General features: G+C 35.8%; 1 protein-coding gene across 1 annotated transcript in view; it reads left to right on the forward strand.

Moving 5' to 3' along the window:
* Pclo (piccolo presynaptic cytomatrix protein) overlaps positions 1–26,734 on the forward strand; it is a 317,165-nt gene that overhangs the window by 164,927 nt on the left and 125,504 nt on the right. Inside the window, exons 8-9 of the mRNA XM_021190148.2 lie at positions 18,018–20,205; positions 24,580–24,716. Of these exons, the coding sequence (XP_021045807.1) occupies positions 18,018–20,205; positions 24,580–24,716 (2,325 nt within the window). The remainder of the gene's footprint in view (positions 1–18,017; positions 20,206–24,579; positions 24,717–26,734) is intronic.

A 26,734-nucleotide genomic window follows, 5' to 3' on the forward strand; every position in this document is an offset into this window, starting at 1 on the left:
CTTAGCCTTTCTGACTGGTGTGAGGTGGAATCTCAGGGTTGTTTTGATTTGCATTTCCCTGATGATTAAGGATGTTGAACATTTTTTCAAGTGCTTCTCAGCCCTTGGTACTCCTCAGTTGAGAATTCTTTGTTTAGCTCTGTACCCAATTTTTAATGGGGTTATTTGAATTTTTGGAGTTTAGCTTCTTGAGCTCTTTGTATATATTGGATATTAGTCCTCTATCAGATTTAGGATTGGTAAAAATTCTTTTCCAATCTGTTGGTGGTCTTTTTGTCTTATTGACAGTATCTTTTGCCCCACAGAAGCTTTTCAATTTTATGAGGTCACATTTGTCGATTCCTGATCTTACAGCACAGGCCATTTCTGTTCTGTTAAGGAATTTTTCCCCTGTGCCCACTTCTTCGAGGCTTTTTCTCACTTTCTCTTCTATATATTTCAGTGTCTCTGGTTTTATGTGGCGGTCTTTGATCCACTTAGACTTGAGCTTTGTACAAGGAGATAAGAATGGATCGATTCTCCTTCTTCTACATGATAACTGCCAGTTGTGCCAGCACCTTTTGTTGAAAATGCTGTCTTTTTTCNACTGGAGGGTTTTAGCTCCTTTGTCAAAGATCAAGTGACCATAGGTGTGTGGGTTCATTTCCGAGTCTTCAATTCTGTTTCATTGATCTACCTGTCTGTTGCTNNACCAGTACCATGCAGTTTTATCACAATTTCTCTGTAGTACAGCTTGAGGTCAGGAAAGGTGATTCCTCCAGAGGTTCTTTTATTGTTGAGAATGGTTTTTGCTATCCTAGGGTTTTTTTTATTATTCCAGATGAATTTGAAAATTGCCCTTTCAAACTCATTGAAGAATTGAGTTGGAATTTTGATGGGGATTGCATTGAATCTGTAGATTACTTTTGGCAGGATAGCCATTTTTACTATATTAATTCTGCCAATTCATGAGCATGGGAGATCTTTCCATCTTTTGAGATCTTCTTCAGTTTCATTCTTCAGAAACTTGAAGTTTTGTCATACAGATCTTTCACTTAGAGTCACACCAAGTTAATTTATATTATTTGTGACTATTGTGAAGGGTGTTGTTTCCCTAATTTCTTTCTCATCCTGTTTATCCTTTGGGTAGAGAAAGGCCACTGATTTGTTTGAGTTAATTTTTTATCCAGCTACTGCACTGAAGCTGTTTATCAGGTTTAGGAGTTCTCTGGTGGAATTTTTAGGGTCACTTATNTATANTATNNTATCATCTGCAAATANTGANNTTTTGACTTCTTCCTTTCCAATTTGTATCCCCTTGATCTCCTTTTGTTGTNNAATTGCTCTGGCTANGACTTCAAGTACTATATTGAATAGGTAGGGAGAAAGTGGGCAGCCTTGTCTAGTTCCTGATTTTAGTGGGATTGCCTCCAGCTTCTCTCCATTTACTTTGATGTTGGCTACTGGTTTGCTGTATATTGTTTTTATTATGTTTAGGTATGGGCCTTGAATTCCTGATCTTTCCAATACTTTTATCATGATGCAAACCATAGCTATAGCTTAGGTTAAAAATAGCCTTAGGATCAACGAGTATGCAGTTACAGCTCTTGTAATGCCTTTCCTTGGACATATATATATATATTTTGGAGAAACTGTTACATTTTCTTCAAGTTTTGGATTTAATACGATAATGATGATGATGACGATGATGATGATGATGGTTATGATGATGACAATGATGATGACATTGTTTGGCAAGCACTTGATCATATCAGGTAAATAACCTGTGTTAAATGATGACTAGTTCAATGACGGAATTCAAATCCTGATTCCAAGTACAGAAGTCATGATTCACTCTTACCTTTATTTTACAGAATATAAATATATCTGGCACAATTTTCATCTGTTTTAAAGAATAGTCTTTTGCTATAGGAATACATAAGAATTGATTTCTATTTTGTAAAATGATTTGAGTTGAAATGAAAGTATATCACTTTAACTTCTTTCTTCTCTCCCACCCCTTCTCCTTGCTCAACCTCCCTGTAAACAGAAACCTTCTCATGCATCTACTCTCAATTTGATAACATATGTGTGTCAGTGAGTGTGTGTGTGTGTATAAAATATATACAGCTTGATGAATCATTTTTATTATCTATTTACATTCCAAACACTGCCCTCTTCCTCACATAGTCCCTCCCACCTTCCCCCCTCCCCTTCTCCTCTGAGAGGGTGGATTTTCCACTGCTTTCACACACACACACACACACACACACACACACACACACACACACACACAGTCTAGTGCATCGTGCATCGAGTCTCTGCAGGGTTAGGTTATCCTCTCCCACTGAGGCCAGACAAAGCACCTCTGATGGGGAATGTATTGCACAGTCGCACAACTGCTTTATGGACAGTCTCTGTTGTTCCAGTTGTTGAGAGACCCACAGGGAGACTGAGCTGTACATCTGTTACATATGCTCCAGGGGGGCCCTCATCCAGCTGGTGTTTGGTTGATGGCTCAATCTCTGAAAGGTCCCAGGGGTCCAAGGTAGTTGATCCTCTTGGTCTTCCTGTGGAGTTCTGTATCCATCAGGGCTTTCAGCCCTTCCCCCAAACTCTTCCATGAGACTCTGTGACCTCCATCCAATGTTTGGTGCAGGTCTCTTCATCTCTTTCAATCAGCTGGTGGGTAAGGAATATCTCAGAGGACAGTTATGCTAGGCTCCTGTCTGCAAGCATAAAAGAGAATATTAATAGAATCTGGGACTGGTGCTTGCCTGTGAAATGGGTCTCTAGTTGGGCCGGTTATTGGTTGGCCATTCCTTCAGTCTCTGCTCCTTCCTTGTCTCTGCATTTCTTTTAGACAGGACAAAGTTTGGGTCAAAGGTTTTGTGAGTGAGTTGGTGTCCTTATCCCTCCACTGTGGGTCCTGCCTGGCTGCAGGAAGTGGCCTCTTAAGGTTCCATAAACCCACTGTTCTGCATCTGGGTTAAAGTCACTGGCATATACTCTTGAGAGCTTCCCCTATCCCAGGTCTCTGCGACTTTCCAGAGATTCTCCCAATACCTCTACCCCAGACAACTGCAGATTTCCATTCATTGTCCTGGTGCTATGGCCCTCTTTCCTGTCTCCCCACACCTCATTCAAGCATCCTTGCTTATGCCTTCCTTCATGTTTAGCTTCTTTGTGTCTGTGGAGTATAGCATGGGTATCCTGTATTTTGGGGTGACTCTCACTTAGAAGGGGAAATAAGACGGTGATAAGGGGCAGATGGAGGGAGGGAACTGGGTGGGAGAGGGGATGGGGAAGGAAATGGGGGAGGAGTTCAGGAGGGATGGCCAGATGGCCATGAGAATGAATGGAAATCTGCAGCTAACTAAATGAGGAGGTGGAGGCCATTTCCAAGATGAGACAGAAATCTGGGATAGAGAAGGCACCGAGAATCAATAGGAGTGTCCTTAGCTGTGACTCACAAAATTGGGGATATGGAACCTGAAGAGACCACTCCTGTAGCCAGGCAGGAACCCAATGGAGAAATAGTTCTGATGGTGTCATATTACACTGGCATCTTTTGATTGTGTTCATGCGCTGTCTTTAGCTATCTGTTCGCCTCTGGTGTTGGCTGGCCTGGTAGACACTGGCAGTAGTAAACCACTGTGACTGGTTGTCCTGTATAGCAGCAGACACCCCAAAATGCAGTTCGAGCTGTGAGCTGGGGTATGAGGTGCAGTTCCTTGATTGCAGGTGATAGAATGAACTGGAAGATGGAGCTTGTTGTCCTGGCTGTCCTGGGTAGGAGGTGTGGACCAGAAGATGAACTCTGATAGGATGAAGTGGAGCACATGGCTGCTGAGCTTGCTGGGGTCTTAATGGGTAGGAAGATTAGGCATGGGTGTTGTTACTGGCCTGTCTGGAGACAGTTGGAGCTTTGGAATGGAGAGAAGGGTACCAATCTGCTAATGCAGGTGCTATTGAGTCCAATTTTGTTGTTTGTGTGGTATCTCTTCAAGGCTGACCATTCTATATTGGACTACCAATAAGAGAGCTCATCTCTGGGAGATGCTTGCATTCCTTTTCTCAGCAGTCACTAGTTACCTATAGGTCTAATGTTTGGACCTGCACAATGCCCTTCCTTTCCCATTGATACTGCCATTGTTCTGTTCATGTTTTCGCAGCAGTTCCTTAGAGACAGTTTCACTAGAACTGACCTAAACCTAACCTGAGACTGTTTCAAAGCCAACTCCTTGATATTCTGGCTCGTCCCATCTTTCCTCCCCTTCTTCCCTGATGTTCCTAAATCCACAGGATTTGCAGGAGTTTTCATTTAGATGTATCTGTCGAGGATAAGCTGTTCTAGCCTGTTTATCTCTGATATGTGTCCAGTTGTGGGTTTTCTGTGATGAATTCCATTTGCTGTAAAGAGAAGCTCGTTTGATGAGAGGTGGCAGCTACACTTACCTTTGGGTAAGGATGAGTTTTAGAATATAACCAAGAATCATGTCAGTCTAGAAAGTGATAGGACTAGACTCTTCACTAAGGTCTCCATAGTCCCAGGAAGCTAAGTTTCCAGTACCACACCGGAGTTTCCTCCTGTTGAGTAGGCCTTAAATCCAGTTTGACATCTCTTCATTTTTGTCAGCATGTGAGTGGTACTTATTACATCATTATTGCCATGCTGGTAGTTTTGGGTCATAAGTGTTGCAGCAGAGAAGGACTATTCAATTGTTTTCCTTTCTTGCCAACTTTATTATATTTTCTAGAGCTGTGCAAACTAGACTGCAGGAAAGGGGTTTTCAGGTCAGATCCAGATTAACTCATCTGAGGCTTGTGTTATAAGTGCACAGTGTCTTCAGCAGTGACCCTGGATATTTAACTAAGAACCCAAGGCTTGACTCTGCTCTTTTAGAAGCAGCTCATGACCCGGCTCAATCTCACCTATCAGAGAAGGAGGTTGGCATAGTGATCAAAAGAGCTTATCACTTGAGCTACAGGGAATTACTTGGTTTAAGCCAAACTTTGCCACAAGCACAACCTTAAAAACAAACAGCAGCCTGGAGTCTCTATAAAGGTGGAAACTTCTATTTGTCAAAATAGATGGTCTGCTTGTCAGAATAGCATGCGACCAAATTATTGGCAAGGTAAACTTTAGGTATACATCAAGGAGTTTAATAATATAAAAATATAGTGAGTATTTTATTTATTTATTTATTTATTTATTTATAAGAAAATACTCCAAAGTTCACCTTAAAATATAAATATATAAAAGAAAGAGCTTTTCTTTTTTTCAGGTCGAAAAAGTTATTTGTAATTGATACCAGTTGGGAAAGAATACATTAGTTTTCTCCAATGGAGTGATTCTGGGTATTTCAACCCCACCGCAGGACAGGCTCATGCTTAACTCTAGAAAACAGCCCTTTCCCAATCAAGTCTTGCAGTATCAGTGATGTTTTGCATCTGTAATGCTAATCTAACACCAGAGCTCTCTTCCTTCATTATCTTCAAGTTCAAAGCCAGCGATCACTAATTTCCATCCCTGCTGTCTTTCACTCATACAACTGTTCTCTGCCCTTAAATCCCATGAACCAGACACATTCTTGATTCCTAGAATCATGTTGTTTATGATTATCATGGCGTCTCGGCAGGGAGAACATTCTCTGAAGAAAGAACATAAAGTAAAATACATACATTGGTATACACACAAGCCTTACACCTACCATAACCCTCAGCACTCAAGAAAACCCACGCCCTGCTGGCTCTGCTCCAGTGGCAGAAACTGTGTCACACCATCCCGTTTGTGACCATGCTGGACCTGGCAAAATTCTTAATATCACATATATGTGCTATATCTAACCACCTAGCTTTTAAAGGCATATTATCATTTGATGCTTGGCCATTTGATGATTATGGAGTGTTTTCCTATTTTATCTGTATTTCCATCTCATCCATTCTGTACCCCAAGCACAATACTTTTCATGTGTAAGTGATATCATTTCTGTCAGTCTGTCTCAGCATTTTCCATTGTGGTTATGTTGAGCTTATAATTAAGCACTATGAATAGCTAACAGGAAACTCCCTGATGGTTCAGATCTTTCACATGCCATCACAATTTCTTGCTTTGTAACCTTCAACTGGAGTCAGCCCTCTGAACAACATTCTCACCTGTCTCTGGTCCCATATGTGTACAACAGTAGTAAATGTTTGTATAACCAAATGATATTTAATATAATGTGTGGAAATGTCAGAAATATGAAAAATAGAACCACTATATATAACTAATATTTTAGGAAATGAGAAAAATGATTGCCCAAAGCCTACCACCCAATACTGTTGGATTGGCCTCATTTTCTATGATATTATTTCAACATCTTAAACAGTATTTCTTGCTTTTTAAAGTGTAGAATGCTTCAAAATCCATCCCTTATTTTTATTCAGATTTCCTTTTATTCTTACTGTGTCATAGCTAGAAGTTCCATATGGTTTTTGGTTTTGACATCTGTTCTACCATAAGAACTTAGTATAATGTCTATCTTCTCAGGAAACACACTCTAAGAATTATGTAAGTGAAAACATTTAAAAGACCATTATGTTGAAATTCCATCAATGACATGGTAAAAGGAACGAAAATATTTGTAAAATATTCTTAAAATTTTAGATAAGATAGTACAGAATCTCATAACGAGTTTTAAGAAAGAGTATTGTCTTACCCAAAGATTAATGTTAGAAATTTTCAGGTAAAAGCTATTTACCACAAAAGTCTTTGTACTAAACTTCTGCTGTTTGAGCATTAGTTTTGACTTTTGTAGCGAATTGAATGCTTGTTGTTGTTGTTGTTGTTGTTGTTGGTGGTGGTGGTGGTGGTGATGATGATGACTTTGTTATAACTTAACCTCAGTTTCAATCAGTATTTTTTGTTGAATTTATAATAGCAATTTCCCAAAGATATTCCTGATAAGTGTGTATTGCTATATCATTTCTATACATAGACACTTCAGTGACTCTTCTTGTTTACATGAATCAATCTAAACTTTATCTGATTGCCTCCCTCTTTTTTATGCATTCATGAATATTTGAATATTCTGTGGTCAGTACAGTAGGTCCCATGATACTTGTGTATGCATCTGCTCATATCTTTGTCTATGGATTTTACTGCCCAGAATTCTTTCTTTATAGACCTTGACTTTCTTCTGAATGTTTGGGACTGCTCTGCAAGTTGCCTCTCAACTGCGATCTGTATATCAATCATTCTGAAAATAAATTCCTTATGTTACACTCTGAGGACAAAGTAGGAACTTTCTTTCTTAAATGGGTTGTGTTAAATTATAGTCTATAGTGAAACACTTCTATTTTTTAAGCTGCATAATCTTTAAGAAACAAAAGCCATACACTTATATAACCATAGAAGATGGAAGGAAGTAAAGATTTGGCAAATACTTACCAGATAGCTGGACAGGCTGATAATTATAATTCCTCTATCCCAAATATTTATTCACTTAACTGATTCTTATGACTCAAATTCATTCATTAAGAGTTATTTCTTTGAAACTACCTTCTAAAATTTAGGAGATACTCATAATCTTCTGAGAATAAAATGAAAAGCAAAATTTATATAGATCAGTATACAAAAAAATTGAAATGAAAAATCATTAATGATCACTTTTCAGTACTTTCCCTTCACAATTTAGACTAACTACCTCTTAACTACTAAGTATAATATTTATTTTATGTTACTTTATATTATTGTATGTGAACATAGTCTTAATGCATGAATATTATTTATTATATATCCTGGATTTACATTTGTGTTGTAGATTACTTTCTTCTTTTAAAATGTGAACTTTACATAAATCACATTGTACTTGAACAACAGTTTTAAACAAACACAGATTGAGGGTCATCTCTGCCATTTATTATTGGTATAATCTTGACCAAGTTGTACAAATCACTAAAATAACAAGTATCTGACACATAGAGTTGAAAATATTCTCTCTCTAATAAAGTTTCTTTGAAGATTTGTTTACATATTATACACTAAGCTCTTAGTAACATACTCAATACACAGTAAGCTTTGATATAGTTTGCATATTAATCTTTAGTTATTACTATTGAAACAGTGCGTTCTTCCTAGTTAGCTGATACGATTATATAAAATTTATGTCAGCTTGCTCTTGGAAGTTTTATATCTTTTGATAATTTCCTGTTCTCTGCTCTTAAAACACAGAACATTATCTGCTGTGTGCATCTTTGAAGAATACTCAAAACAGTAAACTCTAAAACACAAGCCAGTCTGGCTTAATTACAAACAGAGAAGTCACTGTACCCTTGGGTTTTCCCCTCCCTTTTGATTTTGAATCTAGCATAACTGCCCTGTAAAGAGAACTTTCTGAGAATATTGGAGTCTCTGAATCTGCTTCTGTCTAATACTGACACAGTGTGTGGCAAGCATAAGGGGTATCCCTGGGCGTCTCCCATTGTACTTGTGAAGGCCTCTGATTGCTATCTTGTGCTACAGGTGACATTGTCGACACAAAACAAAACAAAGCAAAGCAAAACAAAACAAACAAGCAAGCAAGCAAAGAAACAAAACACCCACACACACCACAAAGCTTAAATCACTGTAAAAACTACAATGAATTTTACTGATTGAATTAACCTTTACAGACATATTTTCTCATTGGCAGTAATTTAATTCTTAAATGTATTATTTTCTTTATCATATATTTAGAGTAAATGTAACTAGTATATTGAACTTGTAGTTTGTATTAATAACATCATCATTTAACATTGTTTAAATGATAAATAAAGTATGTTTATATTATTTCATATAGTATTCTTGATTTTAAATGTTTTTAACTGAAACAAACATACATTTATCCTGCCCATCCTTAAAGTCATGATAGAATATTAGTACAAATAATTAGCCTTTTCATATAAAGCCTGATTTTACAAATATAATAAACCAATTTTAGCTAAATAGACTCAACATTAATTTATATTTTAGCTTAGAAATGAAAATTTAATTAACCTCATTTTTTAAAATAATTATATCACCTAAATTAAGTTTTTTTATTTTGGTATAGACATTAGTCTTACCTTTTAAACAGTCAGAATGAAGGTACTTGTTACAAATATGGCTCTTATTCAGTTTTCTCTGCATTCCTATTCATGACAAATGTCCATGAACATCTACTTTATAGAAAAAAGTGGCTTATTCATATGGTTTTGTGGAACTTGCAGGACATGACATTGATCTCAGGCAATTTGATGAGGAACACATAGTAAAGAAAAGGTTATAAGGGTAGAGAAGACACTAGAGAGGCTAAAGACCCACAGTTGATTCTGGTAATACGTCCCCAGTTGACCTAAGGACTTCCCACTGACCCCACCTCATTAAGCTCCACACTGTTTCTTCATTGTCAAACTAAGAAGCAAGCGTCTCAATATGAGCCATCCTGACACAAGTCATAGTGTATGTATGGTATGCCTGTGAACATAGATACAGATTAAAACCCCACATGATGGATGTATGGAGGAAAGTGACAATACAATTTCTAGTGGTTGATATCTATAAAGGTACAGTACATTACAGGCCAGGTAGTAAAATGGAAAGCACTTTCACTAAGTAAGATTTGAAGGACTATGTTGAGGAGGGAGAATTATAAAAGAAAAGTGAGTGACTGTGATAGTTAATGCTAATTATCAGCTTGATAGTCTAAAATCACTAGAAGACTTCAAAGCATGCTTGTAGGGATGCTTCCAGCACCTACTGCTTTGACTGCTAAACAATCACAGTATACCCTTGAACTGTGAGCCATTAAACACCATTTCTCCTTTACCTTGCTTTTGTCCAAATAGTCTACCACAGCAAATAGAAAAACACTAAAACAATGAGCTTTTGACAGATCTTTGAATTCTATGTGGAATAATTTTGTTGCCATGGAATACCAGTAGAGAAATTTGGAGATTACAAAAAAAGTTCTCTCAGAGATCTAACATTTTTTGTTTTTGGTCTAACATTGGGAAACCTTCTAGAAAGCCAGTCTTGTCTAGTTACAAAATTATAAGACACTGGATGAGCAAAATTTGCTTCAATTTAAAGTCAGGAACTTTTGCAAAAATTACACTTGGAAATGTAAATGATCTGACCAATTGAGAGGTAACTAATATGCTGATACAAGACAAATAGTTATTTTATGTACAGAAAAGAATTAATCTTGAGGATTGTGTATGTGATTACAACTTAGTATCATTTTGTTGCTTTTTCAGTGACAGTTAAAAAGAGGTGGTATGTACTCTATCCTTTTCTTAAAGATGCTGTCATTGATCATTATGGTTTCAGAAGGATTTTTGTCTTCTACTGAAATACTCTTAAGTAAAATACCAGTCTGATATCTGTTATAAAATATCAGAGTTTTATTGAACCATGTTTTTGGCAGTGATAATAAAATATAGCAATCAAAAGGAAAATGAAAAAAGAAACAATGTGGCCATTAACTGCACAAAAAGCCTTAGAAAGCATATGTATTGTTCTCATCAATGTAATAAAGACATCTGAATCAATGGAAAGGAACGGAGGGAGGGAGAGCAGGAGGGAAGGTAGAAATATAAATGCACATAAATACATCACCTTGACAAAACTTCTAAGCTCTTTCCAAAATACTTTATACAGATTTGGAAAAAAAAAGAAATTAATCTCTATGGGACTTCCCATAAAATATAAGGCAATAAATGTCACACAGACTGGCATCTATAATATTCTGTCCAGTGAGGTAGAAACTCGTTCTCTGCTTCACTGCTCAGCCTAAGAGCAATGACTTTCAGCAAGAAAACAAAACAAACTGGGACACTAGGTGCATTAAGGGAAAGCTTAAAGATGCTGAGTGAAATACTGGGTGCATTTCAAGTTTATTAAAAACATAAAAAACTCATTATGAGATTTTTAGGTATGTTTTATTACTTTCTTTTTAATCTTTTATTATCAGGATGGTATAATTTAGCTTCTCACACATTATTTATTATTATTATTATTATTATTATTATTATTATTACTTACTATCATCATAATTATTAATTTTACTTTTATTATTGACCCTTAGCTCTTACAATCTAAGTATCCTGTGGACAATTCCAATTCCATTCACAAAGGACAAATTCTTCCTGACAGTAGCACACATTCAAGATTTTATTATTTATTTATTTTGACGATGGAAGCACTTACTCATATGGTCTGTATCACTGTAGTCAAAAAGACATTCTTGCTTCATATACACAAAACACTGTACTCTGTTGCAATGTACAATGGATTTGAGATAGCCCAAGAGTATTTAAAGCAATTCTCTATGAGTAGAATCATTTAACATTTCTTTTCCATTAAACCTGTGGGGATGGAGAATAGAGAAGAGGATGAATGCTTTCTGTGAACACTTACCTAATGGCATACTGTGGAGAACATGCTCTTGACTGCTTCTATGCTCCACTGCTACTTTGTCTGAAAATCTGTGAGGCTTGCTTTGGAAGGACTTGCTATAGAGGGTGTGGAAACAGAAAAGCAGCCATACTATTTCCATCAGCTTTTCAGAGTTAATGCTTTTTTCACTGAGTTTAATTGCAAAGAAGTAGGGTATGCATTTCTTTCTGTGTATTTCCTTATGCTTACCTATAGCTTCATCATCATTTATTAACTCTAAGCTAAATGAAAATGGTGAGGAATGTGTATGTTTTATGGAGTTATCTTATTTAGAGGAGGCAAATCCCTGCATGTTTCCACTTACATTCTGACTAATGATTTAAAGGCATGTGGGTTTATAAGGTTTTGTTTCTGTTTTTGTATATAGACCTGAATAAAAAGTAATTGAAAGAAGTGAACTCATCTTAGTATTGTCGGTCAAGCTGATAATGAGGCAAAATGATCTAGTACATGCCTATCTTTATTTACTTTATTAAAACATTAACTGTCCTATCAGAAGATAAGTGTTAATTTTTCTTACATAGTTTACCCTACCCATATCTTCCAAGTCACCATTCTCTGAATACTTTTTGTTTGTTTTGTTTTGTTTTATGAAATATGGGTTTTCCTACTCAGACTAAATCAGTGTGAGAGATACAGACAGTAACCTTCACCACATCATGAGACAGATTCAATCATAAGAGAACAATAATTTCTCCATGAAAACATTTTCTGACTTCTGTGTTAGCTAAAGGCTTCCTAGACTACAGGAGATGGTTGGCAATACATGACAGCATTATTTTTATATAATATATGGTATATAGAGACCATAAATATAGATAAACATCTCCCATAGCAGAAAACAGTCACCCAATGTGGTGAAAAATCTGGCTCCAAAAGATTAGTAACAAGGATAAGATATATATTATGTATGTATGTGGTGTGTGTGTGTGTGTGTGTGTGTGTGTGTGTGTGTGTGTGTGTGTGAAGGTGTGGGTTCGGATTCATGTCCGCCTCTGCATGCATGTGTGGGTGCATGTCAGACCATGAATGACCATAATCTGTATGCGTACTCAATAGATCATATTGCTCTTCTGCATTCCAACAGCCAAAACTATTTTGGTGACCATTGCAAGAAGACATTAAATGTCCTGCTGATACACTGCTAGATGCTATTTATTCCCTCTGGATTATCTATTCTGACAGCTGCATTATTGCTGAAGGAAATCAAATTGGGCTGTCACAGTTTTCCCTTAGACAAAGCCACACTGATTACTAACCAGTAAACTGTATCAGCAGCAGAGCCAATGACTGAATACTGACACTTTGATGATTTGCCCCTGTATTTCATATGATCCTGGATAATTTGACCCTGATGTAATAACCAGGAATGCCTTCACTCCCTGGAAGAGAATGACATGGGTGGGTTGAGATTTTAATATAGATACAGTTTTCAAAGTTTTGTTTTGTAGGTTCCCATACATATATTTATTTTTCCAGAATTCCTCTCCATGCTTACATCAGGAAGTCACTGAATCTGACTGTACTCATGGATGCTGATGCAGTAAACATGATAATGAAGCCACATAGTCCTTGCTATTTCCTGAAAACTTAGATTTGATACATGTCCCTCCATGGAAAATATTTACCTGCTTAAAACCATCCATTTGATCAGATCCCATATTTGTTTTATCAATTAGATTTTCCTTTCTCAAACTGAAAATAAAACTTAACCTTTTGGGTCCAATACTCCATATGGTCTTCGAACTCATCCCCTGTCACATTGCATGGACAATATAATATAATAATATAAAAGAGACTGTTTTGTTTCTAGGAAATTCTATCTTTTTATTATCAAAATGAAATGTCTTATTTATTAGCAATTTTGTTTGACTTGTACTATTTAATATGAATGTGCTTTGTCTTCTAAAAAAAGAACTTCATAAAAACTTTTCCTCTTTAACAGGAAAAATATCTGCAAAAGCAAGATACAGTATAACTACATGATTAGAATTTATTTCTATGTTTATAAAATGAGATACATTGCCATTTCTTTCAAGTGATATTATAGTTTATTACAATATATCAGATATTGTCACTAAGAGTTAGCTACAAAATTGGTAGTGTAATTGTGTGTTTGTGTGTATGTGTGCATGTGTGCATGTACATGTGTATGCATGAGTTCTAGTGTCTCTGTCTCTCTGTCTCTGTCTCTGTCTCTGTCTCTGTCTCTGTCTCTGTCTCTCTCTCTCTCTCTCTCTCTCTCTCTCTCTCTCTCTCTCTGTGTGTGTGTNTCTGTCTCTGTCTCTGTCTCTGTCTCTGTCTCTGTCTCTCTCTCTCTCTCTCTCTCTCTCTCTCTCTCTCTCTCTCTGTGTGTGTGTGTGTGTGTATGCATTTGTGTTTGTGTATAGACTAGAGGCCAATGCTTAGTATCTTCTCTAGTTTCTCTTCATCTTATTTTTTAAAGCACACTCCCTTGCAGAACCTAGAGCTCTCTGACCCAGCTACACTGGTTTTCCAGAGGGCCCAGGAGCCCACTGGTCTCAGCTTCCACAGTGCTAAAGGTTACAAGCACTTGTAACCAGGCCCAGCTTTTTTATGTGATTTCTTGGAGATCAAATTCAGATGTTCATGCTTCCATGGCAAGCACATTACACAGGAATCCTTCTCCTCTACCCTGTAATTTGTGCTGTATTTATTTTTAACTGAAACAGAAACATGAAAACTGCATATGGAACTATCTTCTGTAATGTACAATGATCCAATCATGCTAAACTTTTGAAGTATTTTCTTCACATGATTTCCTAAACTCTTTCCAGTGCTTGATATTTTTGTATGTAGAAAATTTTTTTGTTGGTGGTGGTTAGGTTTGTGTTATCCCAAGCACATGGCTTTTGTGTTTTAGCATCCAAGATGCTGGGGCTACAGGCAAATGTGCTTTGAGCAAAAACATCTCTGTCGTATCTCTTTTAGTATAACAACTTTCATTATCTAGATTAAAAATCAACAACGCATTGAAGAAAATTTTAAAGTGAGTTGTGGTATATATATAATTATTGAATAATTTTTGTCTGTCAGTTATGACATTAAACAATTGTTGCTGCATATACTTTTTGTTATTTAACTTTTTTGGGGGAAAAGATGTTTATTTCTTCTCTCATAAAATACCCTTTAGTGCCAAAATAGACACACACTCAGCCATACACACTTAAATTTAAATCTACATATTTAGTGATTTTTACAGTTTAGATGCACCACACATAAATGTGTCCACCAGAAAGCTGTGAACCAAAGAGGAACTTAAATAAACTAACTCATCCAATTGACAAAATGTAAGAGGAAATTGTGCAATGTGCAGGGAAAATCTTAGAAGATCATATTTCAGAGTTAGCCAACAAACGTGATGGAAACTAGAAAATTTAAGAAAGTTGAAGAGCTTATCTCAAAGGCTATTTTATTCTCTTGCATGCCTTTCTTCATTTTTAAAAATCTATGAATTTCTGGTTCTTTTTCAACCAGCCATGTTATGTTTTCCCTAGAACTACATCTCAGTGGATGTTTCTCCAAAGCTAAGACAATCCTTTTAAGAGCTGTAACTCAGAACTAGCATGTACCTTAAAACCTTGGTTTCTCAGATCTTGACAAGTGTTGATCCCATTTAAAATAAAGATTTAAAACATAATGGAGAAAAACAAAGCAAATTTCTTAACACTGGGCCTCCATATTTTAAGAAAGAAACTTAAAGACAGCTTAACAGATGGGACCTACCCACTTAACACAGTGCACCCCTCTTTACTTCTTCAATCACATACTAAGGTGAATGTGTACCCTGAGTGGTTTGGCGTTCACGACCTTGTCTATTTCCGTTTTCTTTTTTTTCTTTTTTCCTTTTTTTATTTCACTTTTCTCTCACATATTAGACCTCTACCTCAATTTCCCCTCCCCTGCCTTCACAGTCCTTACCTCTATCCACTTCTTTGTTTTCTGTTAGAAAAGTACAATTAGAGATATCAACCAAACATGGCATATCAAGTTGCAATAAGACTAGATACTTCCCTCATATTAGAGCTAGACAAGGCAACCCAGTAAAAGAGAAAGGATTCCAAAGGGAGGAAAAGGAATCAGAAGCAGCCTTGGCTCCCACTGTTAAGAGTCCCACAAGATGACCAAGCTACACAACCATGACATATATGTAGAGGGCGTAGGTGAGACCCATGCAGCTCCCTAATTGTCAGTTTAATCTCTTTGAGACACTGTAAGCCCGGTTTAGTTGATTCTGTGGGTTTTCACTGTCAATATGATTTTACCACAGAAAGGTTTGAGCACCTAACTGGAAGATCATGACCAAATCCTGTCCTGTTTAGGTACACACTTATGAAGATAGCTTTTTGTCATTAAGTAAGGGATTAGAATATCTTTGAGATTGACAAAACTTTTCTAGGTACTCGGGCAATTATTTCTGTCCCCTATGGGTACCAAGCATGTACATGCTACACATACACACATGCAGACATGTGTACATGTGCGAGCATACACACACACACACACACACACACACATATTTATGCACTCAAACATATATAAAATAAAATAAATCTTTCCAAAAATGTCATAACTTACTATCATACTTAGTCATGAGAGACTAAATTTTCACTCACTGCATGCTCTGTCTCTGTCTTGGTAACACCTTACCAAGGCTCCACATTCCTAACCACTTGTATAGTCAGAGGAAACAACAGTGAAAGTGCACCATTCATTGATACCTTAATAGTCTTTGATGTATATTGAATGTAAATGTATCTGGAAGCTACAAAGTCCTGCAGAAACAATATTTTTGAAGTAATAGTTAATGAGTACCTATATTATTAAAACAGCTGTCTCATTTGATCTTCATAAAAGTCCTTGACTTAATTGTTCATAATATATAAAATGGACATAATGAGGGTAAGAATTAGGAATGTGTGCAATAGCTGCTTAGGAAATATACCTTATGCATATTTTATTAGATATTTTCTTTATTTACATTTCAAATGCTATCCCGAAAGTTCCCTATACCCTCCCCCTGCCCTGCTCCCCTACCCACCCGCTCCCACTTCTTAGCTCTGGCATTGCCCTGTACTGGGGCATATAAAGTTTGCAAGACCTAGGGGCCTCTCTTTCCTCTGGGGGTGCTGGTTAGTTCATATTGTTGTTCTACCTATAGGGTTGCAGACTCCTTCAGCTCCTTGGGTACTTTCTCTAGCTCCTCCATTGGGGGCCCTGTGTTTCTTCCAATAGCTGACTGTGAGCATCCACTTCTGTGTTTGCCAGGCACTGGCATAGCCTCACAAGAGACAGCTATATCGGGGTCCTTTCAGCAAAATCTTGCTGGCATATGCAATAGTGTCTGCGATTGGTGGCTGATTATGGGATGGACCTCTGGGTGGGCCAGTTTCTGCATGGTCCATCCTTTCATCTTACCTCCAAACTTTGTCTCTGTAATTCCTTCCATGGGTATTTTGATCCCTATTCTAAGGTGGAATGAAGTATCCACACATTGGTCTTCCTTCTTCTTGATTTTCTTGTGTTTTGCAAATTGTATCTTGGGTTTTCTAAGTTTTTGGGCTAATATACACTTATCAGTGAGTGCATATCAAGTGACTTCTTTTGTGATTAGCTTACCTCACCAAAGTTGATATCCTCCAGATACATATTTTATAAAATATGTATAGGAGATCAAGTTTGAACATGAAGGAATGGATTAGGAAATGATGTTTGAAAGCAACAGAAGCACAGGAACTCTGACCTAATTAATAATGACTAATTCAAATTATTATAATAATATAATTAATAAGGAAATAAAATTTTATATCCCAAATTCCTAGAGGCATTCATTTTTGTCATAAATGTTTGATGACTGGAGGAAAGGGGAGAATTACACCTTCGCAGTGCTGAAGAGAGAGTGGGAGGGAAGGATCATCTTCTGTAGAGCATGGCTGAGAGTGGAGGAGATTAAGCTCCAATGTGAACATGTCTCATGCACAATAGCTTTGAGAACATCAGTGTGTGGTAACTGTACAGTGATTGCACATGTTTCTGTTTATGAATCTAAAGACTTGTGTCCCTTAAAAGGCAAGTATATGACAAATTAGTAAGATAAAGAAAAAGTATTTCATGAGCTACCCAGCTGTTATTTTACCTGATTGAAACTGGCCCCAATAAACTTTTATTGCAACAAATTATTTTGGCTCTTATGATGTTACCAAAATAATCATAAGAAAGTAGAGTTGCTAAGGGATACCAAAATCCAAATAATCATGTAATTACTGGAAATGGCAAAATATGTGTAATGCAAAATGAACAGGTTAGACACAAATCTTCAAAACAGGGATATTATATTTCAAATGAGAAACAGAGGTGCAATGACCATAGATTAAGTAAATAATCTTATGCTTATTAACTTGAGTTGAAAGTGGGTGAATTTTTTATTTTATTGCGCTATGATACTGCAATTTTTTAACTCAGTTATTTATATGTAAATTATATAGGGAATTTTTTTTAGTTTTGATTTTCTTATTTGATAACAAAGTCCTATATTTTGTTTACTTGATTGTAGACTAAAGGTTCTCAAACAATAACAGCCTCTAGTACTCAGAAAAAAGTGAAGAGAACACTGCCAAATCCCCCTCCTGAGGAGGCGTCCACGGGAACACAGTCAACCTACGGCACCATGGGCACTGCTTCTAGGAGAAGAATGTGCAGAACCAATACCATGGCTCGAGCCAAAATTCTCCAGGACATAGACCGAGAGCTTGACCTCGTGGAAAGAGAGTCTGCCAAGCTTAGAAAGAAGCAAGCAGAACTTGATGAAGAAGAAAAGGAGATTGATGCCAAGCTACGGTATCTGGAAATGGGAATTAACAGAAGAAAAGAAGCTCTGTTGAAGGAGAGAGAAAAGAGAGAGCGTGCCTACCTGCAGGGGGTAGCCGAGGACCGTGATTACATGTCTGACAGTGAGGTCAGCAGTACCAGACCAAGCCGAGTAGAAAGCCAGCACGGCATTGAGCGGCCAAGAACAGCTCCTCAAACTGAATTTAGCCAGTTCATACCACCACAAACACAAACAGAAGCTCAACTAGTTCCTCCGACAAGTCCTTACACACAGTATCAGTACTCCTCACCCGCTCTTCCCACCCAAGCCCCGACCCCGTACACGCAACAATCTCATTTTCAACAGCAGACATTGTACCATCAGCAAGTGTCACCTTATCAGACTCAACCAACCTTCCAAGCTGTGGCAACGATGTCCTTCACACCCCAGGCTCAACCCACTCCGACTCCACAGCCATCCTATCAATTACCATCACAGATGATGGTGATCCAACAGAAGCCTCGGCAAACCACATTGTATTTGGAGCCTAAGATAACTTCTACCTATGAAGTGATTCGCAACCAACCCCTGATGATTGCTCCAGTTTCTACTGATAATACATATGCTGTTTCCCATCTTGGGAGTAAGTACAATAGTTTAGACTTGAGAATAGGGTTGGAGGAAAGGAGCAGTATGGCAAGCAGTCCAATATCAAGCATATCTGCAGACTCCTTCTATGCAGACATTGACCACCACACTTCAAGGAATTATGTCCTAATTGATGACATTGGAGACATTACCAAAGGGACAGCAGCTTTGAGCACTGCATTTAGTCTTCATGAAAAGGATCTGTCCAAAACAGATCGTCTCCTTAGAACCACTGAGGCACGGAGGTCTCAAGAGGTGACAGACTTCCTAGCGCCTTTGCAGACGTCCTCCAGATTGCATAGCTATGTGAAGGCAGAGGAGGATCCCATGGAGGATCCTTATGAGTTAAAGCTTCTGAAACATCAGATTAAGCAAGAATTCCGTAGAGGCACGGAGAGCTTAGATCATCTTGCTGGTCTCTCACATTATTACCATGCCGATACGAGCTACAGACACTTCCCCAAGTCTGAAAAGTACAGCATCAGTAGACTCACCCTGGAAAAGCAAGCTGCCAAACAATTACCTGCAGCCATACTCTACCAAAAGCAATCAAAGCATAAGAAAGCATTAATTGACCCTAAAATGTCAAAGTTTTCACCTATTCAAGAAAGTAGAGACCTTGAACCAGACTATCCCACTTACTTGAGCTCTAGCACTTCATCCATCAGTGGTATTTCTTCTCGGGCAAGGCTTCTTCAAGACGACATCACATTTGGCCTCAGAAAAAATATTACAGATCAACAAAAATTCATGGGTTCATCACTTGGGTCAGGACTGGGCACGTTAGGAAATACCATCCGGTCGGCTCTACAGGATGAAGCAGATAAGCCATACAGCAGTGGAAGCAGATCCAGGCCTTCATCTCGGCCTTCCTCTGTCTATGGGCTTGATTTATCAATTAAGAGGGATTCTTCCAGCTCATCACTAAGATTAAAAGCCCAAGAGGCTGAAGCTCTGGATGTCTCTTTTGGCCATTCTTCATCTTCTGCCAGAACTAAGCCCACCAGCTTACCAATCAGTCAGAGTAGAGGAAGAATACCAATTGTGGCCCAGAATTCAGAAGAAGAAAGTCCACTAAGTCCTGTTGGCCAGCCAATGGGAATGGCCAGGGCTGCGGCTGGACCTTTGCCGCCCATATCTGCAGATACAAGGGATCAATTTGGATCAAGCCACTCATTGCCTGAAGTTCAGCAACACATGAGAGAAGAGTCACGGACAAGGGGTTATGACCGTGACATAGCATTCATCATGGATGACTTCCAACATGCTATGTCTGACAGTGAAGGTAAATGGGTCCACACACTCTCCTGTTACTCTCAAAACTCAAACTCTTCTCTTTCTGCATGTTTAATTTTCTTTCTCCAGGGAAGTATGTCATCTTTCTTGGTGCCATTTGTGCATGTTTATTTCAATTTTCTTTCTTTAATGTCTACTTCTTGTGTGTAGATATGGTGGCATGTTTTTCTTTGATTGTTTTTATTTTATTATTTTACTCTGTTTCTTGATTGTTGATCTGATTTGTTTTGTGTCTGATTTATTTTAAAACAACTATTTAACAATTCTATCAATAAAATATGGTCATCCCTAAAATACATAACTGGGAAGAATTTTATTGTATGGCTCTTTGCACTTCAAAATATATTTTTATATATTTAATTAATTTTAATTAAATCGTTTTGAGTTAGAACCATTTAGTAATATTTTGTAATGGAGATGGGAGTTCCGTAGATCAAAGGTTATTTTCTTTGAGGGAGCTTTTGCAATAGATTGAAGTTAATATAATGGAATTTTATCATTGTCATTAAATAAACATCTGTGTTTCATGTCCCTTTATTATGAAGATTATTACTGACAAATTTGTTCATTTAGTGTTATGTATTAGAAATTTTAATTCTAATCATGGCATGAAAAATATTTTTTCATTGTATATAAAACATTCTTTTCCAATTAAAACTGAAAAACAGGAGACTACTTTTGAGAATGTAGCCATCTTGCTGTTCCCCTTGAAAATTTCAATGCCTTTCCTTCTGTCATATTATCTATTTTTGCCCCAAAGTATTTTGATACTTTTTTGTTAAGCAAGTACATACTACACTAAAATTGCTTTAAAGTGAAAAACCCTTAGACAAAAATGAGGATTTAAAGAGTTATTTTGTACGTCAATATGATACACACACACACACACACACACACACACATACACACACACAGACACACACACACACAGACACACACACACAGACACACACACACACACACACACACACACACACACACACATATATATATAATTTCATTAAATTTTTGAGATAGATCCTATTCTGTAGTCCACGCACATGAAAGCCTGGGATTCTAGTTTATTGGTTTGTGTTTGATATATGCAGGGTTGAAATTCTGGAAATAAAGTATTTCTAAATTAATAAAAAGTTATTTCATCCATTTGTGTACTCAAAAATACTACACAAGTGTGACTGCCCTCCCCATTCTAATCTAACTTTCTTGGTAAAAACTCACATGAAAATGTTTTTATGAAGAGCATTTCCATTTTTACTGTATATGTACACACAGATATGATTCTAAAAGATGAAATATAGAATGTTTGCTGAACTCAATAGGTCCGTGACCCTAAAGTAAACAAAACAGTTCCTTTGCTTATGAAGATTTTACAGTTTCTTCTAGCCTGTTTTTTCTTGTTACAAGCTAATTGGTTGACCATTTTTATTGGCAGTTTGTTATTTAAGTAACACTTTTCATTTGTGTATATTTGTATATTTGTGGGCCAATGTTTGAATGAATCCACTTGATTGTCAGGAATTAGAACATTATGTGAAAAGTTACTCTTTTAGTCTAGTACATATATTACACTCATTTCAGAAATGTAGGATTGTTGTGAAAAAGAATAAGAAGCAATTCAATAGCTATATCTATAAAAATAAAACAAAAACTCTTGGGATTACAGAACATCTCAATTTCTAAAGGATTTGTGCACATGATAATTCCCTGGAAAAAAAATTGACAACCAGTCTTTAGCTTGGTAATAGACATGTAATGTTTGTAACTGGCCCAAATGTGGCATTTATATTATTCCATGCATATAAAATTAGTTGAGTATTTTTATTTTTAAGTTTGTTGTCTACAAGTAGTCACAAGTGGCTTAACTCTTGTTTTGAATATATATATATATATATATATATATATATATATATATATATGTACAAAATATATACAAAATTGAAAATATTTACAAAAAATATATACAAAATTGAAAAATTGAAGTAAAATTTGAGAACCAAAATGTTTTTAAAATAAAGCAGACAAAACTAATTCATAAAAATGATCAATCTGATTGGATAAAATGCTATGACAAATTGAATTACATTACCAACTTTGTGATTGGATTTTCATGGCTATCTTTAAAATATGTGCACTTTAAAATGTTATGTACTTCCAGTGTTAGTATGTCATGTAAATATGTGAAGTTTTTCTAGTAAAGTAAAAACAAAGAAAAGCATAATTCAGCATGGAATAGAAATGTTACATTTGATAAAATGTGTCTGTAATATTGTTCTATTACTACAGATCAAATATGAGCTGTTAGGAATAGGTAACCCAAAATGTCTGGCAACCCCTGAGAAAGACCAAGTGTGATACAGGATCAGTCACTCAATCTGGTTACTTTAAGTTGAATCTGTATTCCCATAAAAGATGGTAGATATCTTTTTCATTCATATTTCATTCTGGGTCCTCAGAATTGGAAATAAACTGATAAAAGTTGGATAGGGTTGAGGTTCTATCTTAATTATAATATCCAGAGCCCTATTACCACATTTTAAGCAGTTGTATTTAAAATTCAATTAGAAAAGTTACATATTCAAATGAAACAATATTCTATATTATTTAGGATAGCCACATATTGAAAACATGATAAATCATTTTTTTAATTTTTAAAAAATATATGTATGATAAATACATAAAATACCTATATAAAATTATTTCTCCTAGTAGAGATTAAGTATAATATAGAAAATTTAGACTGATGACTATTTAGTTTATTGTTTTATTTATTAAGTATTTTGTCAATTTATTAACTCAGATTCAAATCAGCACTATATTTTATCACAATAATCAGTAACTAAATTATGAAAAGAATATTATGTACCTATAAATTAGGTATAAGGACAAGGTATTTATTTAAAACTATCATAATTATATTTACCTTTTTTTTTAGTTGATAATAGTAACTCTATCTTTAATTCATTCCACAAAAAATTTATTAACCATTTTGCTTCATATAAGAGAAAGGAGAAAATTGAAAGAGGAGAAAGTCATAAAAGACATAAATTTCCTCTTTAAGGAGATGCTAGTCTAATAGGCAAATCAATTAATGTGACTGTATATGCAGCCACAATGCAGACATCAAATCTAAAGTTGATGAATCTATGATATTCCACTTCTCACTCCATGTTTAGTTGGGAGAGATAGTGTGGTTCAGGAGCAGTGGTGTGGAAGGCTACAGGCATGCAGCCGACTCATGGTGCTGACACTGGATGTATAGCCTTGCCAGCCAATAAATGGGAGAAATAGCAGTTTCTGGGGAATGTGTACAAAAAAAGACAACTTTAACAAGATAGAGGAAAGATTCCATCTGCCAATTGAGAAACAACAATATATTCATTCCAAAGGTTGTTAATTGGGGACCAACAATATAACCAAGGAATACCAAGAATAAACAATGTATATTAAGTCAGTTTTAGCAATTCAGTAAAATAAAAGTTTTAGTTCCTTTGAATATTCTTTAAAACGTGAAAAGTACTAACAAAACTATGTGAAAAATTTAAATTAGTGTTTGACTACTTTAAATGTGATTAAAAGTTCAATATACTTCAAGTTGTAACATGCTGAGAAATTAAAGAAAAAGTAATTTCAAATTTCTAACTCAGTGTTAAATGCAGATAAAGATTTTATTCATATTAAAATATTCTCATATATCTATTTTAGATATATTTTTATTATTAAGCTATAAAGTTCTTGTAGTACACGTGATTCTAGCAGTGACACATAGGGTATCTTAGAAATAAATGTTCTTGTTTACTTAAAATAAATATCGTATTTTATATTTTTTTAAAAAAAATATGTATTCAGTGTTATAGCCAGCAGCCATATGTTACTGCTTGACATATGCAAAACCGAAAATTAGCCATATACTGCTGTTTGCTTTATTCAAAAGCAGAAAGGGATAAGAAACTTGCATATGGGCACCGTGCATCTACTGTTGCCTTTTGACCATACATGGTGGGTTGTAGACTAAGGTTTCTAAATGGGAACTGATGGACTTATTTTGAATGAAATTATTCTTAATATACTTTTGTTAATTTATTTATTGTCTGAATTTCATTTATATTGATTTAAAGTGTAAGTTTGTGGTGTTTTACTTTACTATGAGATGTTGTGCATTTGTGTGCCTCTCCTCTAGGTTATTCTGTTGTATGAAAATGTGTAGATACTATTGGAAATGTTTCTAGTTCTGATGGGACTTATGTCTGAAATGCATGCTATGGTTAACAAGCCTAGTGCATGCTAATCCTGCAGACCATTTGCTTCCCTCTATCACCTGTATTAGTTGCGGTTGCAATGTATGATGTTTCCTTGGTCCCCAAAGCCTATCACTTGCGTCGGGAGGAAACGGATTGGTTTGATAAACCCAGGGAGTCTCGGTTGGAAAATGGCCATGGTCTAGACCGGAAACTGCCAGAAAGACTGGTTCATTCTAGACCCCTCAGTCAACATCAAGAGCAAGTAAGTATGAAATTTTGCAGTCTCGTGGATTTGTTAGCAACAAGAGTCAATTCTAACACTGACTAGTTTGTTAAACTAAATATTTCCTAGGCAAGTTCAAAACTGTTTACTTTCAGTCATGTATTGAAGAAAGTGCTTCATTTAAAGATTTTGATAGGCAATGTATTGCTTCTACAATACAATTTAAATGATTCATTCATGTAATAAATGATTATCATACGAATAGACTATCTCCAGTACTGAATTTACAAGGAACATACATGGAGCTCCTGAGGAGGTTACGAGACCATTGTGTAATATAAATATATGTGGTTGTCTGTGTTTTCCTATTAAAGTATTTTTAGAGACAAAAAAGCAAGTAAAGTTAGGTATGAGAGAAGGAAAATTTCACATGAAGGAAAGATAGAAACTTATACTTTAAGAGTTTACCATATGGAAATATTAATTGCTTTATAGTCACTTTTTGTATTTTATCTTTTAACAATTCATAACATAGCTCTTTTCATAATGTAAGTAATTAAATTTAGAAGTAAATTTTACAATCAGCTGAGGGTGATGCCAACATTCGTACCCATTATTTATTTGCTCCTTCTGGAGGAAGTGAAGTGTTGCTGAACCTTGAAGGAAGTGTAGTTGGGAAAAATGAAAGATATTGTAAGTAGATTTAAATCAATATCCCTAGCATATCAGATACTTTGATGAAGAGTGCTCATTCTGATCATTCAAGCAGACAGAAAAGACATAGCTGACATTTTACTAACATTAGATCCTCAATTCTTCTTCATGATATCTTGGTTTAAATGACAACCATATTTTAAACAGCAAAGATGATCTACTTGGGCTTAGTAAAATTTAGTTTACTATGTTTTAATTTAGAAAATATTTATTATACTGAGGAGTAAATTAAAACATTTTTGTATGTGTAATTACTATCAGTACAGAAATTTTATTTCTTCTGAATCAACTTCAGTTTTTATGGTAAATCTATCAAATATGATTCTACAAAAAAAAATCATGTGTTCCATTTTTCTATATACTGTTTCCTTTGGGGAAAAATTGAGATAATTCTCTATGTATTATAAATACTCTCTTTTCATTTTTTTTTTTTTGTGAATTCTTCTTTAGGGTTGTATTGACTAAATGTTTACATACCTTTCTTTCTGTTACAATCATCAGATTATGTTGAATTTTGATGTCTTGTTATTCTTAAAATTATGTTTATAAGTATATTTCTACTCTTTTCATAAAGATCTGGCCATTAATGTCCACAATAATGAAACCAGTATAATTATTACTTATTATTCTTCTGGATCACTGTAGCTTAGTGCTTACTATAAGCCTAGCAAAAAGCATAGAAACCAGTATATGCTAACAAAATCATAATAACAGCTGCTATAGAAACCACAAGTCACATTCCCCTTGCTATTAGACACTGTTCCATGGATACTTAAGAGTTCTTCAACCAAATTTTATATAATGTTATTTGAGAATGCATTGAAGTAACCTATATCTATTCCAATACATGTCTAAGATTCTGTTCTGTTCTATTTAGATAGATAACATGCATATTGCAGATGACAGTTTGTTTTTAGTGTTCTGGTACTAATATGTTAAGATTATTGTCTTTGACTGTGGACATAGTCCATGATATCTTAAATATGTAGTTATGTAGGGTCTATTGAGGACTGTTCCATAAGATTCGGGCTAGTTCAATAAATAGAATAAAGATTCTTGTTAGATGAATGTAACAGTCATAAGATATTTTCTTGCTAATAAAAATCTTATATTAAAAAGGAAACTTTGCAGTAGTATCTATTATATGATACATGCATATAGTTATAAACTACTGTAAATGGAAGAGCCATACAAGTACTGAAGAGCCAAGACAGGGAACATGGCCTGCCCCAGAAAGCTGTGTGCCCCCTTCAGATTATAGCCTCTTCTTCCACACCTAACAGACATATTGATGGCTATGGCAATAATTTGTTTTCTTTTTATGCTTCCTAAATGGATTCTAT

The sequence above is a fragment of the Mus pahari genome, chromosome 2 (assembly GCF_900095145.1).
Source record: "Mus pahari chromosome 2, PAHARI_EIJ_v1.1, whole genome shotgun sequence".
NCBI lineage: Eukaryota > Metazoa > Chordata > Mammalia > Rodentia > Muridae > Mus > Mus pahari.